We start from the raw sequence: 20080 nt of genomic DNA, 5'->3' as shown, positions 1-20080 counted from the left end.
CTATTTACTACTACTAACTCAGAGCCACACAGAACAAGTTCATTTTCTCTTCCACAACGTTCTTTTAACAAGTAGAAACAGCAACCATGTCACTTCACAGAATTGTCAAGATAACAGACACCTGCAGCTTTACTCCTGAAGATACACAAGGTGACTTCAGAAAGTTTGTGGAGAATGGAATCACAATAACTTTCTTTTGGTACAAAAAATTTTTTACACACAAGCATAGGAGGGATTGTCAAAAATTTCATGGGAAATGAATATTTTTAAAACCTACACATGGATTCCAGTAAAGTTTTGCACCAAAACAAACTTACTTCAAGTTTTCACACTTAGGAGTAGTTAGCAGATTTTTCTGCATAAAGATAGGCACTGTGATTCTCCCCTACTGAACAAATTTTCTTCTAGGCAGGATGGCCAAATATACTGATAATTTTTCATTGAGATTTGTGTGCCACTCATAGAGAAACAAGCACAGATTCCTCAAGTAAAAACAAATAATGAAATGGTTTTCATCTTATCAAAAAAATCATATTATCTAAACATTAATACCTGATCTTGATGAGGAAATAGCTTTATATATTAAAATCTAACATTTTTACAGATGATAATAGAATTTCTAACAATAGGTGAATACTAGGCTATGGGGAAGAGAGAGAGAGAGAGAATACTGAAGTGTGTATGTGTATGTATATGTTAGCCACCACCCAATGATCTTCAGTGTCAACACTGCCAGAGGATATACTGTTAATCATAAAAATTAAGCCATTTTTCAAGATAAATGCAGTTGTAAACTGAAATAAAGCAATCAGTTTAGATCACTTTCTAACTTTAAATATAAAACATCCAAGATGGAGTATTAGGTGAAATCCTATTTTCTCCTGCAAATACTGCACTTTAGCATATTTTAATTACAATATTCAGTCCCCACATGAACATTTCTAATTTAAATTGGTTCAGGTTTGTGAAATTTTCTGGTATGGTACAGATTGTGATGTAAGTAACAAGAGTATCTCTTATCCAAATGTGTGTTAATTTTCCATTTAATTTAACTGACTTCTAAAATTATATTTCCTACTCACTAAGATTGCAGCCTCATTTAAAATTCACTCCGATTTGCGTGTTGAAGTTTCATCCTAGCGCACTTTTTGCCCTCACGCAAAATTACTCTCATCTGCTATGATACTTGAGGCATACTCTTTAAAGTTTTCATCTTTGCTTACTAGGACAAGCCCTTCCCACATCTTCTGGATCTTGGTATCCTATCTAAGATGTTCCCCAGTCTTCTTTCATGCAATCATCTAATTAAAACTGTGGGGTAAGAAGTGAGTCCACCACGTTTGGTAGCATTTTTAATACATGATATTGATTTCCAGGAAGATAAAAAAAGAAGCCAAGGTTGAAAATTTATTAATTTATCTAAAGCATCATGTAAAAGAAATTTGAAAAAGAGAAACTATAAGAGTCCTTGTTCAACCAATATTAAAATACCCTATATACTGTAATTTCTAAGACAACTTGATATTGCAAGAAAACAGAGATTATGTGGAGCAGAAGATCATCCAAAAATAGACTTTAATAGAATATCAGGGGGTCCTATGATGGCAGTAGAGCAACAGGCTGATCCGAGTCATGAGGTGCAAAATAGATAGCTAAAAAGGAGAGAAAATACATGCTGGAGATAAAGCCATGGGAAATCTGTACCAGGAGAGCAACAGAGACTGGGAAGGTCCATGCTGAAAGAATAAATAAGAATGGGAAGCAAGTGGCAGAGGCTTGGACCAGGGAGGTTGGCACCAGCCCCCAGCGGACAAGGTGAGATTGGAAATAGTGGGTCCATGGAGCTGCAAACAGCAGCAGGAGGGAAAGCTTGGAGAACTGTTTTTGTAGTTCCATGTGGGAAAAAAGAGAAGGTATAGAGAAACAGCAGAGAGGTCTGGCACACCCCTCTCCACTTCCCTCCTCCCCCAGGACCTGCAGCCAGCTGAGAGAAGCCATTTTGTTTGTTTACATATTTGAATGTGGGCAGGTGACTGTCCCCTTTGCCTTCTGTGCACATGCCCATAAATACCACACCCCCAACCACCTCACCACACCCCCAACCCAAGAAAGGGGACCACAAAATTTCAGAATAATCTCTTCCATACCACACAAAGCAATACAAAAAGGAGAAGTCCTGAATATTGAAAACTCAAGCCTGCTCCATCCACCATTGAGAAGAGAGCCAGGATGCAGGAGGCAAGGCTCCTGCTTCCACTTGCAATGCACTGCAGCTCATAATGGAAAGAAACCTCACCACAAGAAAATCTCCACAGCTTAGAGGTATAGCTCATTACGAAGGACAATATAACCCTGATCACAACAGAGACTAACACTGGAGCATCCTGCAACTGTGAGGAAAAGGGTGGGTTACACCAACAGAAGTGAACAACTTCCTCTAAACAAAAAAAAAAAAAAAAACAGAGAGAAGATACAAAACCCCATGGGGGCCTTATATTGGATACCTGCTCCATCATGGAATACTGAACAGAGCACCCAGGCCACATCCAACACAGACCACTTAGAACTCACTGAAAGTATAGACATCCCACTAAATCACAAAGACACAAATTAAAGAGAAAAGCAACCAGACCAAAAAAAAAAAAAAAAAAAGAAAGAAAAGAAAAGAAAAGAAAAAGAAAAAATACACAAATTGCAGAAAAACAAAAAATCCTAAACAAGAATAAGGAAGACACTGTGAGCCCCCTAAAGGAACACTACAACTCTTCAATAATCGAAAGTGAAGATGAAGAGATCAAGGATATACTGGAAATGGAATTTAGAAAATTAATCATCAGATTACCCAGAGGCAATCAGCAGCAAATTCATGATCTAAATGAAAAGTACTCCCAAGAAATTGAGATATTAAAGAGAAGTTAGAATTAAACACTAGAAGTAAATAATTCAATAGATCAAATAAAAAATGCAGTGGAAATCCTAACAATAGATAGGTGATACAGAAGAAAGAATATCAGAACTAGAAGACAAATTTCTGGAAACATTAGTCAGACCAAAAAAAAAATAAATAAAGAAATTAGAAAACTAAAAAATCTGTTGGAAATATAAAAGATAATGTCAAACGACCCAACATATGGATCCTTGGAATTCCAGCAGGCATGGAAAGAGAGAAAGGATTAGAAGGCCTTCTTAAGGAAATAATAACAGAACATTTCCCCAAGCTGGAGAAAGAGAGACATCCAAGTAGAGGAAGTCACAGAACTCCCAATAGACACTACCAGAAAAGATCTTCACTACAACACATGATAGTAAAGTTCTCCACAGTAAAACATAAAGAAAAGATCTTAAAATGTGCACAAGAGAAATGCCAGATCACATTCAGAGGAAACCCAATTAGATTCACTGCAGACTTCTCAACATAAATCCTACAGGCAAGGAGAAAATGGCAAGATATAATCCAAGTCCTAAGACAAAAAGACTGTCAACCAAGAATACTATAACCTGCAAAGCTCTCATTTATGAATGAAGGAAAAATAAATATCTCCCACAACAAATAGAACTTGAAACAGTTTGTAACTACCTGCCCAGCCCTAGAAAAGATGCTCAAGGAAGTGCTACACAGAGATACACAGAAACAGGAACACTACCACAAAAGAAGGTGATCACATCATCACATCAAATGACCAGTAAAAGTTTAAAGGAAACCCAAAGTGAAAAATCAGGACTATTAACTGAAATATGGCAGGGCAAAGTAGGTAATAAACAATAGTGACCCTGATTGTAAATGGTCAAAACTCTCCAGTTAAAAGACACAGACTGGCTGAATGGATTAAAAAAGAAAACTCATCTTTTTTTCTGCCTACAAGAAACTCATCTCACCAACAAAGATGCATACACACTGAAAGTGAAAGGATGGAAAAAGATATTCCATGATAATAGAAACCAAAGTAAACTGGTGTAGCCATCCTAATACCAGACAAATTAGATATTAACACAAAAACTATTAAAAGAGACAAAGAAGGACACTATATAATGATTAAAGGAGCAATTCAACAGGGAGATGTGACTATTATAAATGTATATGCAGCTAATTGCAGGGCACCTAGCTATTTAAAAGAAATGTTAAAGGATTTAAAGGGAGATATAGACTCAAGTACAAAAATAATGGGGGACTCCAATACCCCATTTTCAGCAATGGACAGATCAACTAGACAAAATCAACAAGGAAAAAACAGAGTTAATCGACAATATAGACCAAATATAACTAACAGGGATCTACAGAGCTTTCTACCCTACAGCCACAGAATACACATTCTTCTCACCAGCACATGGATCTTACTCTGAGATTGACCACATGCTAGGCCATAAAGCAAGTCTCAGCAAATTCAAAAAAAATGAAATCATACCATGCATCTTCTTGGACCACAATGCAATGAAGCTGGAAATCAGCAACTCTGGAATCTCTAAAACATATGCCAACACAAGGAGAATGAACAACATGCTCCTGAATGAACAGTGGGTCATACAAGAAATTAAAAAGAAATAAAAAAAATTTCTAGAAACAAATGAAGACAACAATTCATCAAATCAAAACTTATGATATACAGGAAAAGCACTGTTAAGAGGAAGGTTTATAGCAATTGGTGCCTACATCAAGAAATTGGAAAGGCACCAAATAAATGAGCTATCAATACATCTAAAGGATCTAGGAAAAACAATAGTAAATCAACTCTAAAACTAGTAGGAGAAAAGAAATAATTAAAATTGGAAAAGAAATCAACAAAACTGAACACTCTCCCAAAAAAAAAAAAAAAAAAGATCAGCAAAACAAAGACCAGGTTTTCTGAAAAAATATACAAAATTAAAACACCATTGGCCCAACTAACCAAAACAAGAAGAGAGAAGACCCAAATCAATAAAATCAGAGATGAAAAAGGAAACATAACAACAGACATCAGAAATAAAAAGAATCAACAGATTACTACAAAGAGCTGTATGCCAACAAACTGGAAAACCTAGAAGAAATGGATAGATTCCTGGAAACATACAACTTACCTAAATTGAGCCATGAAGACACAGAAAAACCTAAACAGACCCATTCCCAAAACGGAAATTCAATCAGTAATAAAGAACCTCCCCACAAAGAAAAGCCCAGAATCAGATGGCTTCACTGTTGAATTCTACCAGAAATTTAAAGAAAAACTAACTGCAATTCTTCTCAAGTAATTCAAGTAATTAAAAACAGTTGAAAGACAGGGAAAAATCCCAAATTCATTCTACAAAGACCACATCACCTTAATTCCTACATCCAGAAAAGACACAACAGTGAAACAGAACTACAGACCAATCTCCCTGATGAACATAGACACAAAAATGCTCCAAAAAAATCTGGCCAATCAAATCCAACACATCAGAAAGATCATTCACTTGGACCAAGTCTGATTTATCCCTGGTATGAAGGAATGTTTCAACAGTCCAAAAGCAAACTATCTAATACATCATATTAACAAACTGAGGAATAAAAACCATATTATCATCTCGATAGATGCAGAGAAAGCATTTGATAAAATACAACACTCTTTCATGATGGAAACTATAAGCAAATTGGATATAGCAAGAACATTTCTCAATGCAATCAAGGCAATTTATGACAAACCCATGGCCAGTATCCTATTGAATGGGGAAAAATTAGAAGCATTCCCACTGAGATCTAAAACCAGAAAAGGATGCCCACTCTCAACATCGTTATTCAATACAGTCCTGACGAAAGAGCTAAAATCAATCCCTGGAGCAAGGATAGTCTCTTCAACAAATGGTGTGGGGGAAATTGGATTTTCACATGCAGGAGTATGAAGCAGGACCCCTACCTTAGAGCTTCCCCAAAAACCCACTCAAAATGGATTAAAGATCTAAATCTACTACCTAATGTCATCAAATTATTAGAGAACATTGGGGAACCCCTGAAAGATATTGGTACAGGCTAAGAGTTCTTGGAAAATACCCGAGGAGCTCAGGCAATCAAAGCCAAAATTAACAACTGGGATTACATCAAATTGAGAAGCTTCTGTACTGCAAAAGAAATACTCAGGAAAGTGAAGAGACAACTGACAGAATGGGAGAAATTATTTGCAAACTATCCAATTGACAAAGGATTAATAACAAGAATCTATAAAGAGTTCAAGAAACTCAACAACAACAAACCAAACAACCTAGTCAAAAAAATGGGCAAAGGAACTGAACAGACATTTATCAAGGGAGGAAATTCAAATGGCCAATAGACACATCAAACAATGCTCAGGATCCTTAGCCATCAGGGAAATGCAAATCAAAACGAAAATAAGGTTTCACCTCACCCCAGTTAGAATGGCTTTCATATAGAAATCAATAAACAACAAATGCTGGTGAGGATGTTGGAGAAAAGGTAACCTAATCCACTGTTGGTGGGAATGTAAACTGGTAAAACCACTATGGAAGACAGCATGGATATACCTAAGAAATCTGAATATAGACCTACCATAAGAGCCAGCCATCCCACTCCTGAGAATTTAACCAAGGGAAATGAAATCAGTATATGAAAGAATTATCTGCACTCTCATATTTATTGCAGTTCATTTCACCATAGCCAAGACATGGAATCAACCTAAATGCTGTCAACCAAATAGCAGATAAAGAATTTGTGGAATATGTACTTTACGGAATACTACACAGTGGTAAAAAAAAAAATGAAATCCGGTCACTTGCAACAAAATGGATGAATCTGGAAAACATCATACTTAGCGAAATAAGCCATTCTGAAAGGAACAAATACCCTATGTTCCTCTGAGCTGTGATAATTAATAGAGCACCTAAAAGGCAATGTGTATAAGTGAAATTGACCATTTGAGAAGCAATGACTTGGACAGCCCTTATCTTGACTGTTGAGGAGCAGTTTTTTTTTTTCCTCTTTAATACTATTTCTTGAACTCTTTACTTAACATAGAGTTAATCATATGTGTATAAAGTCAAAAGAGGACAGATATCAGGGAAAATAAAAGTAGGAATAAGAGAGGGAGGAGGAAGTTTGTAACTATAAAGATGTATAGTTCTTCATACATTCCTACAAACTTACTTCTAAGGGTACACTTTAAAAACGTTTCATGGGAACCCAAATCCCATTAAGATATGTGGTAAAAATGTCATCTTATGTGTTGAAGTGATCATTTTAAGTGTTAGATTGATCATATAGATAGGATTAAGTATTTTTTTGACAGGCAGAGTCAGACAATGAGAGAGAGAGAGAGAGAGAGAGAGAGAGAGACAGAGAGAAAGGTCTTCCTTCCATAGGTTCACCCCCCAAATGGCCACTATGGCTGGGGCAGCATCGATCTGAAAGCAGGAGCCAGGTGCTTCCTCCTGGTCTCCCATGCGGGTGTAGGGCCCAAGCCCTTGGGTCATCCTTCACTGCCTTCCTGGGCCACAGCAGAGAGCTGGACTGGAAGAGGAGCAACAGAATCTGGTTCCCCAAGCAGGACTAGAACCTGGGGTGCTGGCACCACAGGTGGAGGATTAGCCAATTGAGCCGTACCGCCAGCCTAGGATTATGTATTAAAGGGATCATATAAATAAGATCAAGTGTCTGGTAATAATATATAGAATTAAAAAGGAGATATGTTCCAACATGGGAAGCAGTCCACACAGCAGACTCAGAATGACAATTGCTCTAAATAGCATTCTGTCCTCAGAATCAGCCCTTAAGGCATGTGGATCCGGCTGAAAAGCCCATGAGAGCATTTCAGGCATGGAAAGCCAAGGCACTGTGGCAAAAAAAAAAAATCCAACATGAAGGATCTCTGTGAGTGAGACCCCAGTGGAAAGAACTGCCATCTAAAAGGATGCACTTTTCTCTGAAGGAAGGAGAGAACTTCCACTTTGTTTATGGCCTTGTTTAAATAATGACAGATTCAAAAGGCTTCCATAGCCTTGGCAGCTCATGTTAAGAGCCTGAGGTGATCACTGGTGTCATACATAAGAGTGTTAATTGTTAAATTAACAACAGAAGTCACTGTGCACTTGCTTCCCATGCAGGACCTCTGTCCTCGGTGAATTCTACTATGAGAATTAACTGTAAAACTTGTTCTTTGTGTGTGTGTGTGCAAATTACTGAAATTTATACTTAGCATAGAGTTGGTCTTCTGTGTATAAAGTTAATTCAAAATGAATCTTAATGGAGAATGGGGCTGGGAATGGGAGAAGGAGGAGGAGGTGGGGTGGTGGTGAGTGGGCGGATATGGTGGGAAGAATCACTATATTCCTAATGCTGTACATTAAAGCTGCACTCATTAAATAAAAGATTTCTTTGGGGATAAAAAAAGAGACTATTAGAACTGAATTCACAGAGGGAGAGAGGGAGGGATGTCATTATATTTTTAGAATTGTATCTATGAACTATATTGAACCTGTTAAAAGCTGATTAAAAATTTTGAAAATTAAAAATATCTTAATGTAAAGTTCATTGTCAGGTTAGTATGAGATTTATGAATGCCACTATCTCTTCTCCTAACATTTCCCTCTAGTTTTAATTCTCAGGTTTGACATATACTTAGAGAGTAGGGAAGTATGTCATTAAAATGCAGTTATGGTCTCAAAGTGCCACTCTCCTTTTTGTTGCAAAGTGAAGTTTAGTGCTACAATTGCTGACTTTATCTACAAAATACATTGTGTTCCTGCTAACACTGCAAATTCCAAAGAGCAATGGACTGGTAACAGAACTCCATTCAGCATTAGAATTTTTAAGACAGTTCTGATGGCTGAATCTCTGCAACCTTTCCAAAGGTACCTCACTGGACAGCTTCACTAGGAAGTTGGGAGCTATGTAGCTCAGAAGGACTAAATGTATTGTAAACTCAGCTCATTAAGGGTGAATGGAAACTTCTGATTCAATAAAGGCAGTCAATGTCATCATGTTTATTAGGATGTTTTGAAGCCAGAAAATGCATTTAAAAGCACATTTTAAGAAGTCATAAGTCCCAATCTTTGCTTATCACAATTTAGTATAAATAATTTTGTACATCTTCTCTATGCATAATTAATTTAACTGTTACCATTTTAAGAAAATTAGACAAAGGTTCCTACTGCATCTCATGGTTCAAAATGATACAAAATGATATCAAAGTATTATGCACTTGGTGAATCTTCACATAATAAACAGAGAGAACTAAACATTGATTTTAATTTTATCACAGCAAGTTTACCAATATTCAATCAAAATAAGAATATGAAAGGAAGAGAGAGAAGGAAGAAAGGGGGGAATATGGGTAGGAGGGAGGTAGGGGAGGGAAGAAGCATTGTGTTCCCAAATCTGTATATATTAAATGCATGAAGCTGTATTCCTTAAACAAAATTCAAAAAATTTAAACATCCGTAAGTTTAATGGCTATCAAGACAAAACTTGATAGCCTTTCTTCTTCTTTTCAGAGTTATATTTTCTACTAAAGCTTAAATATAAAAATAATAATATCAGTAGTTTTATAAATCAATATCTTATTACAAAAATAAATTGATGGACTAAAATACTAACAACAACAACAAAAAGAAGTTAACTGGAGCCAATGTTATGGCACAGCAGGTAAAGGCTAAGGTACCCAGCTGCTCCACTTCAGATCCAGCTTTCTGCTAGTGTGTCTGGGAAAGCAGTGGAGCACAGTCCAAGTGCTTAGGCCCCTGCACCTATATGGGAGACCCCAAGGAGGCTCCAAGCTCCTAGTTTGGGCCTGGCCCAGCCTTGGTCATTGTGGCCATTTGGGGAGTCTCTCTTTCTGTCTCCCTCTCTCTGTAATCTGCCTTTCAAATAAATGAATAAATGTTTAAAAAAAAGTTAGCGGGCGCCGTGGCTCAATAGGCTAATCCTCCACCTTGCGGCGCCGGCACACCGGGTTCTAGTCCCGGTTGGGGCGCCGGATTCTGTCCCGGTTGCCCCTCTTCCAGGCCAGCTCTCTGCTATGGCCAGGGAGTGCAGTGGAGGATGGCCCAGGTGCTTGGGCCCTGCACCCCATGGGAGACCAGGAAAAGCACCTGGATCCTGGCTCCTGCCATCGGATCAGCGCGGTGCACCGGCTGCAGCGGCGGCCATTGGAGGGTGAACCAACGGCAAAGGAAGACCTTTCTCTCTCTGTCTCTCTCTCTCACTGTCCACTCTGCCTTCAAAAATTAAAAAAAAAAAAAAAAAAAAAAAAAGTTAACATAACTGTTAAGAACATGGATGAATATTTGCTAATCTTACAGTAACTAAGTTTTTTAAATAAAAATACAGGATTGGCATTTGGCACAGCAGTTTAAATCTTGCTTAGGACACCCACATCCCACATTGGAGTGTAGATGTGAGTCCCAACAACTCCACTTTCAAACCAGTTTCCCATTAATGCATCCCCAAAGAAAGCAGATGATGGCTCAAACACTTGGGAGCCTGCCACTCATGTGGGAGTCCCAGATGGAGTTCTGGGCTCCTGGCTTCAACCTAGTGCAACTGCGGATGTTGTGGGTACATGGGGAGTAAACCAGGTTGTGGAAGTTCTCTCTCGGACTATCCCTTTCTGTCTCTCCTTCAAGTAAATAACATTAAGGATTTAAAAGAAAGAAAACACAAGCTATGAAGACTTAGAAGCAAAAAAAAAAAAAAAAAAAAACCTTAATGTGTACTGTATTTGACAACATAAAAAGGGAGAATTTCTTTATTCAAAAGATTTAAATCGGCAGATGAGGGCAAGAATTAGAAACAAAGATAGCAAAGAATTAATATTCATAATATGTGTGAAGCTTCTAGAAACTAACAAGGCAGTTAGGTAGTCCAACAGAAAACTGGCAAAGGGTATATACAGAAACTTATCTGAAGGAATACAAATGGAAAATAAACTTACAAAAAGAAGCACAATTTTACCCATCATTGCTGAAACACAATAATAGTTGCTTTTCAGTTCTCAGCCTGACCAAAAAAAAAAAAGACTGATGAAACCAAATGTACAGAAAAGCAGGTGCTTTCATACACGGCTAAAAGAAAATAAAACTTTTTCAGAATGTTTTTAGGTAGGAGCAAGCAAAATCTAAAATAAAGTTACTATTTCACCCAGAAATTCCATACCTAAGATTTATTTGAAAAATACTCTTTACATAGTTATAAAGTTTTATGTAAAATGTGAGTCATTTTATATGAATCAACATGAAAAGCTTTCCATGGCATATATTAAGGCAAAGAGGCAAATTTCTCAAAGACACACATACGCATTTACTTTGAAATACACTTATCTTCCAGATGGGCGCCTGCAACCTTGTGTCTTTTCCCAAAGTAAAAGCAAAGGAATGCCCTCTTCCACAAAAATATCAGTATGAAATGTGGCTGTTACTGAAGATTTTTATTAGGAAATTAAGAAAGTGCCATGGATGTTAGAACATTTCACTTGAAAAGTCTCATCTACCACTTGTAACTCCTCTCAATGTCAAGCTCTGAGTGACATCTCTTTCCTTCTGTTCTACTCCAATGAGTATTTTCCAAGGTTCTGACACTCAACCCTCCTGACTCTCCCACCCTATTGTGAACTGAATAACTGCAGTGCACCAAAATTCAGTGGTGGAAATCCTAACTACTAATATGATAGTATTGCAAGACAGGGTATTTGGGTCATAAAGGTGGGACTGTCGTGAACATTAGTGCTCTTTCAAGAAGACCCTGGAGAGCCTGCAATTCTTATGTCTTAGCTCTATACCACTACTGAATGCCTGAATCAAGATAATGAACTAATCCATTACCTCACATATCTATTGTTTCACTTGTAGTGAGAACACTCAAAATCAACAGAGTAGACTTTAGATGTCTCACTAAAAAATTAAAAAGATCAGTATGTGAAGTGATGGATATGTAAACAGCTTGACTGTACTAATCATTTCACAGTGTATAAACATATTAAACATCATACTGTATGCAATATATATATATATATATAACTTTTAGTTGTGAATTACACCTTAATAAAGAAAAAAACTAAATTTTTTTGAAAATCTATGTATATATTTATTTATTTGAAAACCAGAGAAAACGTGACAGAGAGATCTCCCATCAGCTGGTTCATTCACTCAAATGCCTGCAACAGCCAGTCTGGGCCAGGCTAAAGGCAAGAGGGGAAGTTAATCCGAGTCTTCCACATAGGAGGGGGAGGCTGGGACTCAGATGTAAGAAAGAAAGAGAGAGAAAGGAAGGCAGGGCAAGAGGGAGAAAGAAAGAAACAGTATATTCTTATAATTATATTTATGAACTACATTGACTGTTCTCTTTCTATTAATATCACACTAACATGAGAATTTATAAGACTTTTGTTGTAGTAATTATTATGCATTCAGTGTGACTCTAAGAATCTAATGTATTAATAAATTCCTTGAATAAAAAAATTTTAAAAAGAGAAGCCCCCCTCTCTTATGCTCTGCCTTTCAAATATATATATAAAACCCACAAAGTGGCCATAGCCCACAGTTTGCAACATTACTCTGAGAGGCCAATGGAATTACTTCCAGGAGAAGTTGGGATTAGATTCCCTCATAGATCTCTAAAGTTCCATCCTGAAACTACATAAAGGTCCTTAATTTGAATAGATAAACATGAGTCCCTAAGGAGCTTGTTTATGAGTTCCTCAGGGGAGAAGCCCTCTGTGCCCACTTCTGTAGTAGTGCCAGCTCCAGGAACCAAGATGGTTCTGGGCATCCAAACATCCAACGTACAGCAGGAGGAGGGAAGCACTGGATACCTTATCCAGTGCTTGTTTGGATTACATTTGATAGGAAATGGAAGGCGGGGTAGACTAATTTACCAGTTTCTGTGTACTGTGGCTCTGAAACTCCTGTACATTGTGATCTAGAGAATCAAGTACAGCTAGATCCAAACAAAGCTTCTTTGTTTTTGCTGGATCTCAAAATAGACTAAGAATCTGATCAAATGACTATCAGACAAGGTGGGGGAATGAATAACTAATTTTGATTAAGTCCACAAATCCCACACAAGACAATGAAATGAATAACAAAAGGTTTTAAAAACAGAAACCACCTCTTTGCAATTTCACTCCATTTTATCATAATCACAATCAAAAATAATAGTCCATTTTCAAGTAAACCCAAGTGTTAAGAAAGAACTCCTTGAAAATAAGACAAATAAATGAAATAAAAATACATAGGTTGCATACTCAAAAAAATCAAAAGAATCATTAATTTACTTAAAATAACAATCCTTGAGCATGCTACATGATGAAGATCAGACTGACTCCTAATTTTTTTTTCCTGATTTTCTTGGCCATATCCTTATCCCTCATTAAAGAAAAACTATGGACAAAAAGGTTGATCTGCTTTTTTACATAATATTTCAAATATTTTCACAGAACCATACCAAACATATGCTGGGATCATAACACAGTGAGAAACACATTTGTCCAAGGCAGAAGGACTGAATGTGCTTCCCACATTGGAAATTACAGGCATCATGGCTTCTGTCCTTCCCAAGACATCATTATTACTTTCATATGATTTATGGCTGAAAGTATGAGAGATGGTGCAAAGATCCTGTGCCAAATTCCCATATGGCATATAAGCTAAGCCAAACTGTGAAAAACTCATAAATGTGGGTAGATCAGTTTCATCAAAGAAAGGAACAACAGGGTTCCAGAGACTGAACAGGAAACTAGCCAGATAATTCTTTACAGCCACATAATTCCAAAGCAGCAATAATGAATACAGCCCTGCCCCTGAACATGGAATGCTTGCATTAAACATAAAGGTGGAAAGCGAGAAGTCAGAGACAATTTGGGACACTATCAATCAACCTGTTCATTCTTTGATAAATCTACATTCTCTGTTCCATTTTAGACTAAAGCTGAAATTAATATAATTTTAATGACTTCAAAAGAAATTGTTATCTCTGGAAACTCCCTATAAATACTGATATACTGAAAAAACTATCATCCTAATGGAAGACTGGAATTGAAAAAATAAGTTTCAAGTTATTTTAAAAGAGATTATACACTCATGTTAATTAATAGTATGCTAAAGTGTACCAACTCAATTCAATGAGCAAATATTTGTCACATCACAAATATGTTTTATATGCATTTCCAACGTATTGAATATATTTAAATAAATCTCTTGAATTCAATTCAAACATTACTTATTGTATACACACAGTAGGTAACATAAAACTATACATATTCCAAAATGAGACCTTGAACAAAGGCAAAATTGAGGAAATATAAATAAAAAACAATAGAAGAAATTTAGTGATTATGACTTAATGGAAAGGAGGTTAGAGAAGTCATGCAGAATGAACATAAATGTTATTTTAGGAGTGGTTAATGCTGAGAATAGAAGGATAAAAAGCTGCAGAATAGGTTGAGTTCACAGTTTAGAGTACTCTGAATGAACACACGCAATAATTTATATAGGCATTGGAGATGTACTTAACAGGGTATAAGAATGATAAATCAGAGTGTCATGCTTTGGTAGGATAGTAGGACGGTAGGATGGTGGGACAGATTGCAATGGAAAGTGCTAAGAACCCAGAAGCCTAACTAGATGGTATAAAAATAATTTGCATGGGAGATAACCAGTTCATTAGATGGTAAAGAAAGGGATGATTGTGAAGGTGGTAAGATAACTTAAAGAATAGTCGTTACAATTTGGCTTCTAATTTTATAAAGAGACCATGACTAAAAATAGACTTGTCTATGTTTCTATCATTCACAGAAAGAAGAAATTTTTAAGACAAGTTATCTGGGACAGAGAGGATAAAAAAGTCATTCTGGGGCATGCTAAATTCAAATTTTTTATGTCAAAGAGATGCTCAGTAATATATGAAGTATGTATTTAAAATATGCATCTGAAGTTTGGAAGTCAAGAAAATGAATTATTTGGAATTCATCAACACAGCGTTGATATCAGAAGTCACGGATGTAGCAGTCATATCTTAAGAGGAGAGAATACAGGAGATGTGCACAGCCAAAGCATTCAGGATATCCTCTGGAAGGAAAGTCAGACCAAAAAAGCTGGAAGAAGACCTGTACAACAAAGACACAAAATATGAAGAGAATTCCAAAAAGGCTAACATGAAAAATAGCATCAAACATAGCAAAAGAAGGAACAGAACAGAGGCTTCACAATTAGCGCAACCCTATAGCACCCAAAATTATGTAATAGCCGAGAGTGTGCACACACTAGATGACATTTTGCTTGTGAGAGAGTTTTAATAGAGAACGGCAGACTGGATGAGGCTGCAGGGGTTATGGTCTGAGTGAGTGTTTACAAGCAAGATTTTTTTCCAATCGTTCCAGATATACAACAACTTTTGTAAATAAGAAATGAAAATTCTACAAGCAAATTTGTGAAAAATAATATTAATTAATAAATGTTTACCTTCTTATGATTCTTGTAAACATTTCTGTGGGCAAATCCCTTTCCACAAAGCTTGCATTTGTAAGGTTTATCTTCACTGTGTATTACTTTGTGGGCACCCACTTGATCAAGCCTCTTGAAAGATTTATTACAAATCTCGCAGTTATAGGGTCGTTTTTCTGTGAAAAATGAGTGGAGACAATCTCATATCTAATAGAGGTAAAGGATAAAAAGGGAAACATCCTTACCTTAAATTACTTCTTATGTATACATAAAATAAACATGGTCAAACAACTTAAAAAGCATCTGCCATTTATAATATGTATGGCTAATAAACTTTACAGACTTATCTTGTAAATTAGAAATAAAAAATTATTTATTTGAGAGGCAGAGAGATAAAGGTAGAAGGCATAGAGGGAACTTCATTTTCTGGTTCACTCCTCACATTCCTCGAGTGGCCATGATTGCACCAGGCCAAACCTGGGAAACAAGTATTCAATCCATTCTCTCTCATGGGTGGCACATACTCAATTACTTGAGCCATCACCACTGCTTCCCGGATTCTGGATAAACAGGAAGCTGGAGTTGGGGAGCAGAGTCAGGTATTGAACCTAGGCACTCTGATACACAAGCATCTTCTCTGGTGTCTGAACTTCGAGGCTAAACACCTGCTCTCTATTTTGTAAACTGAAATTCAATGAGGAGATCCTGCTTCCAGGTGAAAACCGCGCAGATATGCATGTTTCAAATCAGGGTCCCAGGTCCCCAAATGCTGAAGGTTGGCTCCTGGTGAGGAGGTAAAGGACACAGCGGCCTCCTGCTGGGACACACAGGCCCCAGGTGCAGAGCTGCCAATTCTCAGCAGGAACCATGCATTTCAATTAGTATAAGAAATCCTATAATATTGACAACCAAATTTTTAAAAACGTTATGTGTATCAAAGAAGGATATTTGAAAGCTACTAGCTTTGGATTTCTTATTTTAATTTACCAACATACATGTATCTATCTCCAACAACATATTCAAAACATTCTGCATTAACAGTCTCAAATTATAGACATCCTAAACTTTAGAGTGAGACTCCTTTAAACAAAAGTATTTGTGGAGCTGTTTTTTTTTTTTTAATCTATAAGAACAGACTTATAACTCAAATTTGCTTAAAATGAAAACAAGGCTTTAAGAAATTACATTCTGAAACTGTATTCATACATTTATCAGTAACAGTTATCAGTAAGTCATTTGGAATGGAAAAGGACCTAGAAACAGAGGAGCCACAATTGTTGGATCTCTGCTAAATGTCAGATACTATGCTAGCACAGTACATAAATGATCTCATTGAGCTTTCATGGCAATTTTGAAAGGTAGGCACCAGCCCACAATTCACAGATGAAGAATAAAGAAATTGAAGCTCAGCGGGGAACAGGATAGGCAACAAACTAAATGGTGATTCTGAAGATCTCTTTTATCATTTCATTGAACCACCTTTCCCTTGTAAATAACGTGAGGTTGGGGCAGTCACTGTGGCATAGTACGCTAAGCCTCCCCCTGAAGTGCTAAGCCTCCCCCTGAAGAGTCAGCATCCCATATGGGTGACATTTCACGTGCCGGCTGGTCCTCTTCTGATTCAGCTCTCTGCTTGTTACCTGGGAAAGCAGTGGTAGATGGCCCAAGTGCTTGGACCCCTGCAGCCACGTGGGAGACCTGGAGGCTTCCGGTCAGTCCAGCTCAGGTTGATCATGGTGGGGTGAACCAGCAGATGGAAGACCTTTCTCTGTCTCTCCTTCCCTCCCTCCTTCCCTCTCTCTCTCTCTCTGTGACTCTGCCTCTCAAATAAATAAATAAAATCTTAAAGTAAATAAATAAATAAATAATGTGAGGTCTAGGGAAGACTAATTAACAGCCAAACTAGAACTTTTAACCAAGGCTTCTTTTTTTTTATTTTATTTTATTTTTTTTTTGACAGGCAGGAGTGGACAGTGAGAGAGAGAGACAGAGAGAAAGGTCTTCCTTTGCCGTTGGTTATTACCGCTCTTAGAAATCCTGAAAATGACAAAGTTACAATTCCTCTGGTGAAGGGATTTCAAAATAAATGAAAAAGTATATACTTTACCTGAGTGAGTGATCATATGACGTTTTAGCTGATTAGCTGAAATAAATTTCTTCCTACATTCTTGACAATCAAATATCTCATGAGTCTGCAAAAGTTCAATTGATACTTAAATCAACTGTCAAAATCTAATACAAAGAAAATGCAAGCAGAGGTATAAACATGTGGAAGGTTGCTACTATGACATGCAAATTAATCCAGCCTTAATGCATTCATAATACCCTATATAAATTTAAAATTCAACAAGCATGTTATCTAGTAAAATGATATTAAAAGAAAATATAAGATTCACATTACTTGAATACATAATGTAGTAGACCTATGTAGAATATAGCAAATACATAGTCTGTAAGAAATTATTGCCAGTATATGTTAACTCTATTTGTTAGGCACAAATTTACAATTGGAAATATGTAACCTGTGGGTAACAATGTTCCCTTTATAGCAGGCAGCTCTTTGAAATATAAATAAAAGTAGTAAAATGCAAAACATTCATTACAGGGAAATACCAAAAGATGCATGATTCTGAAAAGTATGCGGTTCATAGTAAAAGTCTCACACGATATGAGGATCACAATAAAAAGATCAAAATTCATAGTTAAAAAATAAGAGACATAACTTGTAAGCAACTATCTAAAGTGTTTCTCAGACACTAAATCAGAGAAATTGGACGAGCAATGTAAAAAGTAGAAGCCCTGTTAATTATCAGAAACATTGTACTCAAATCTAATAGCAACTATGACAGTGCGTATTTGGACTAATTTTAAGATACAGGTTAGGCCAACCACATCTCATATCACAGTGCCTAGGTTCAATTCCCAGCTCCAGGTCCTGACTCTAGCTTCGTGCTCACACAGACCCTGGCAGGCAGAGATGATGGCTCAACTAATTGGGTTTCTGCCACCCACGTGGGAGACCTGGATTGTGTTCCCACCTCGAGGTCCAATCCCAACTCTTGTGGGCATTTGGCAAGTGAACTGGCAAACTAGAATTATTCTCTCTGCCTCCCACATAAATAAATAAAAATTAAAAATAAACAAAAGCCATATATTGAATGAAGGCTTATATCAGAAATATTGATCATTGCAATGAATAAAACAATCATACTACTTGGCTAAATATTCAAAAGTGGTTTGGGAGAAGTCATGTTTTTGTTTCTATCTCAGTAAAGTTACAGCTCACAATACTAAACTGCAATTAAGCAATGTGCTCCACAAGAAGAGGACAGTTGACTGCAGAATAAACAGAGATAGTACAGAATGACAGATCAAGGCAGAAGACCCTAGACAGGTGCAGCACATGACTAGTACATAAAGGATGGGGCTGTACCCTAGAAAATGGCTCTCTCGATCTAAGTGGCCATGGAAGGATCCAGGGCAAGGATCTTTTACTTGGTTTATTTTCATTTTTAATGACAACTTGCAACAGCATATGACATTTTTAAAAAATTATTAATACATGTATAAAATGATAATTATTAAATAAGATATTGAAGGATATTCATTTTTGTTCACTTGATAAATTTCATGGCTTCTGAAACATGAAACATTTTTCAAGGTTGAACTGGACTGAAATTTCTAAAATCATAAAGAACATATACTAAACATGAAGGCATCTTTGCATTGACTACCTCATTGAAGTGGAGAATTTAAGCCAAAAATATTTTCAAAACTCCTAAAAAGTCTTAAAAAATCAGATTTAAACTGAAAATGAAGGTAAAATATTTTATTATGCTTAATTCTAAGTAAAGCATATTCTGTAAAATTTCCAGTTGACCAGATTGATTTTAAGGGTAATATTTTATAATTTGAAATCACAAATTCAATCATGTTGAAGACAGATCACACTATCCCACACCATAATACAGGAAAGTTTAGAGTAACATAAGTTCTACTCTATAATACTCTATAATAATAATATAATACTCTACGGTAATCTTGTATTACCTTAAAGCACCATCTACTGGCAATATGAAACACTGCAACCAAACTCTATTAGACATTAGACATCTACGAATATAATAGCCAAAGCTGGAGTCAACAAAGCTGTCTAAGAATTCAGAAAGCTAAATTAGAGAGGCTGCGTTGTAATGGAGGGGGCTGCTAGGCCACTCAGGAAGCATTAGTTCTATATGCTGTATTCCACCATCGGCATGTAGGTTGTCCTTCTACCTAGACACTCCTTTTAGGGGAAAAAATGCCTTATACTATGAAGAAAATAAATGGAAAAGACAACAGTATTCAGAAATATGTTCCACATACAGCTTTGCTGAAATACTATATTTGGTAAAATATCTAAGGAAGACCTCTCTCTCTTTCTCTCTGTCTAACTCTGCCTGTCAAAAATAAATAAATAAATAAATAAAATAAAAAGAAACGCATTTCTAAAAGCAAAAAGGGTGTCCACATCCCATATTAGAGTGTTTATGTTCAAGCCTTGGTTCTACTCCAAATTCTAGTTTCGTGCTAATGCGTACCCTGGAAAGTAGGTGACAGCTCAAGTACTTGGGTCCCTAGCACCCCAACGGGAGATCTGGATTGAATTCCTGGCTTCTCACTTTAGCCTGACCCAGCCCAGGATGTT

At 36.7% G+C, this 20080-nt stretch overlaps 1 protein-coding gene across 3 annotated transcripts in view; it reads right to left on the bottom strand.

Annotated features, from left to right (window-relative positions):
* The window catches only part of PRDM5 (PR/SET domain 5), a 250855-nt gene that overhangs the window by 95067 nt on the left and 135708 nt on the right, over positions 1-20080 (bottom strand). For 2 of the 3 annotated variants that reach the window (XM_089302575.1, XM_089302574.1), the window contains 2 exons: positions 17501-17585; positions 15412-15569 (listed from right to left, as the gene is read on the bottom strand). In XM_089302575.1, the coding sequence (XP_089158701.1) occupies positions 15412-15569; positions 17501-17585 (243 nt within the window). Of the gene's footprint in view, positions 1-4403; positions 4461-15411; positions 15570-17500; positions 17586-20080 lie in introns of all 3 variants that reach the window. The other variant, XM_089302576.1, reaches the window with a different exon arrangement.

This window comes from Oryctolagus cuniculus, chromosome 8 (genome assembly GCF_051225735.1).
Source record: "Oryctolagus cuniculus isolate XC-2025 breed Fujian yellow rabbit chromosome 8, ASM5122573v1, whole genome shotgun sequence".
NCBI classification, from domain to species: domain Eukaryota; kingdom Metazoa; phylum Chordata; class Mammalia; order Lagomorpha; family Leporidae; genus Oryctolagus; species Oryctolagus cuniculus.
Note: the sequence above shows the minus strand (reverse complement) of the source record. Positions and strands in the feature narration are given on the sequence as shown.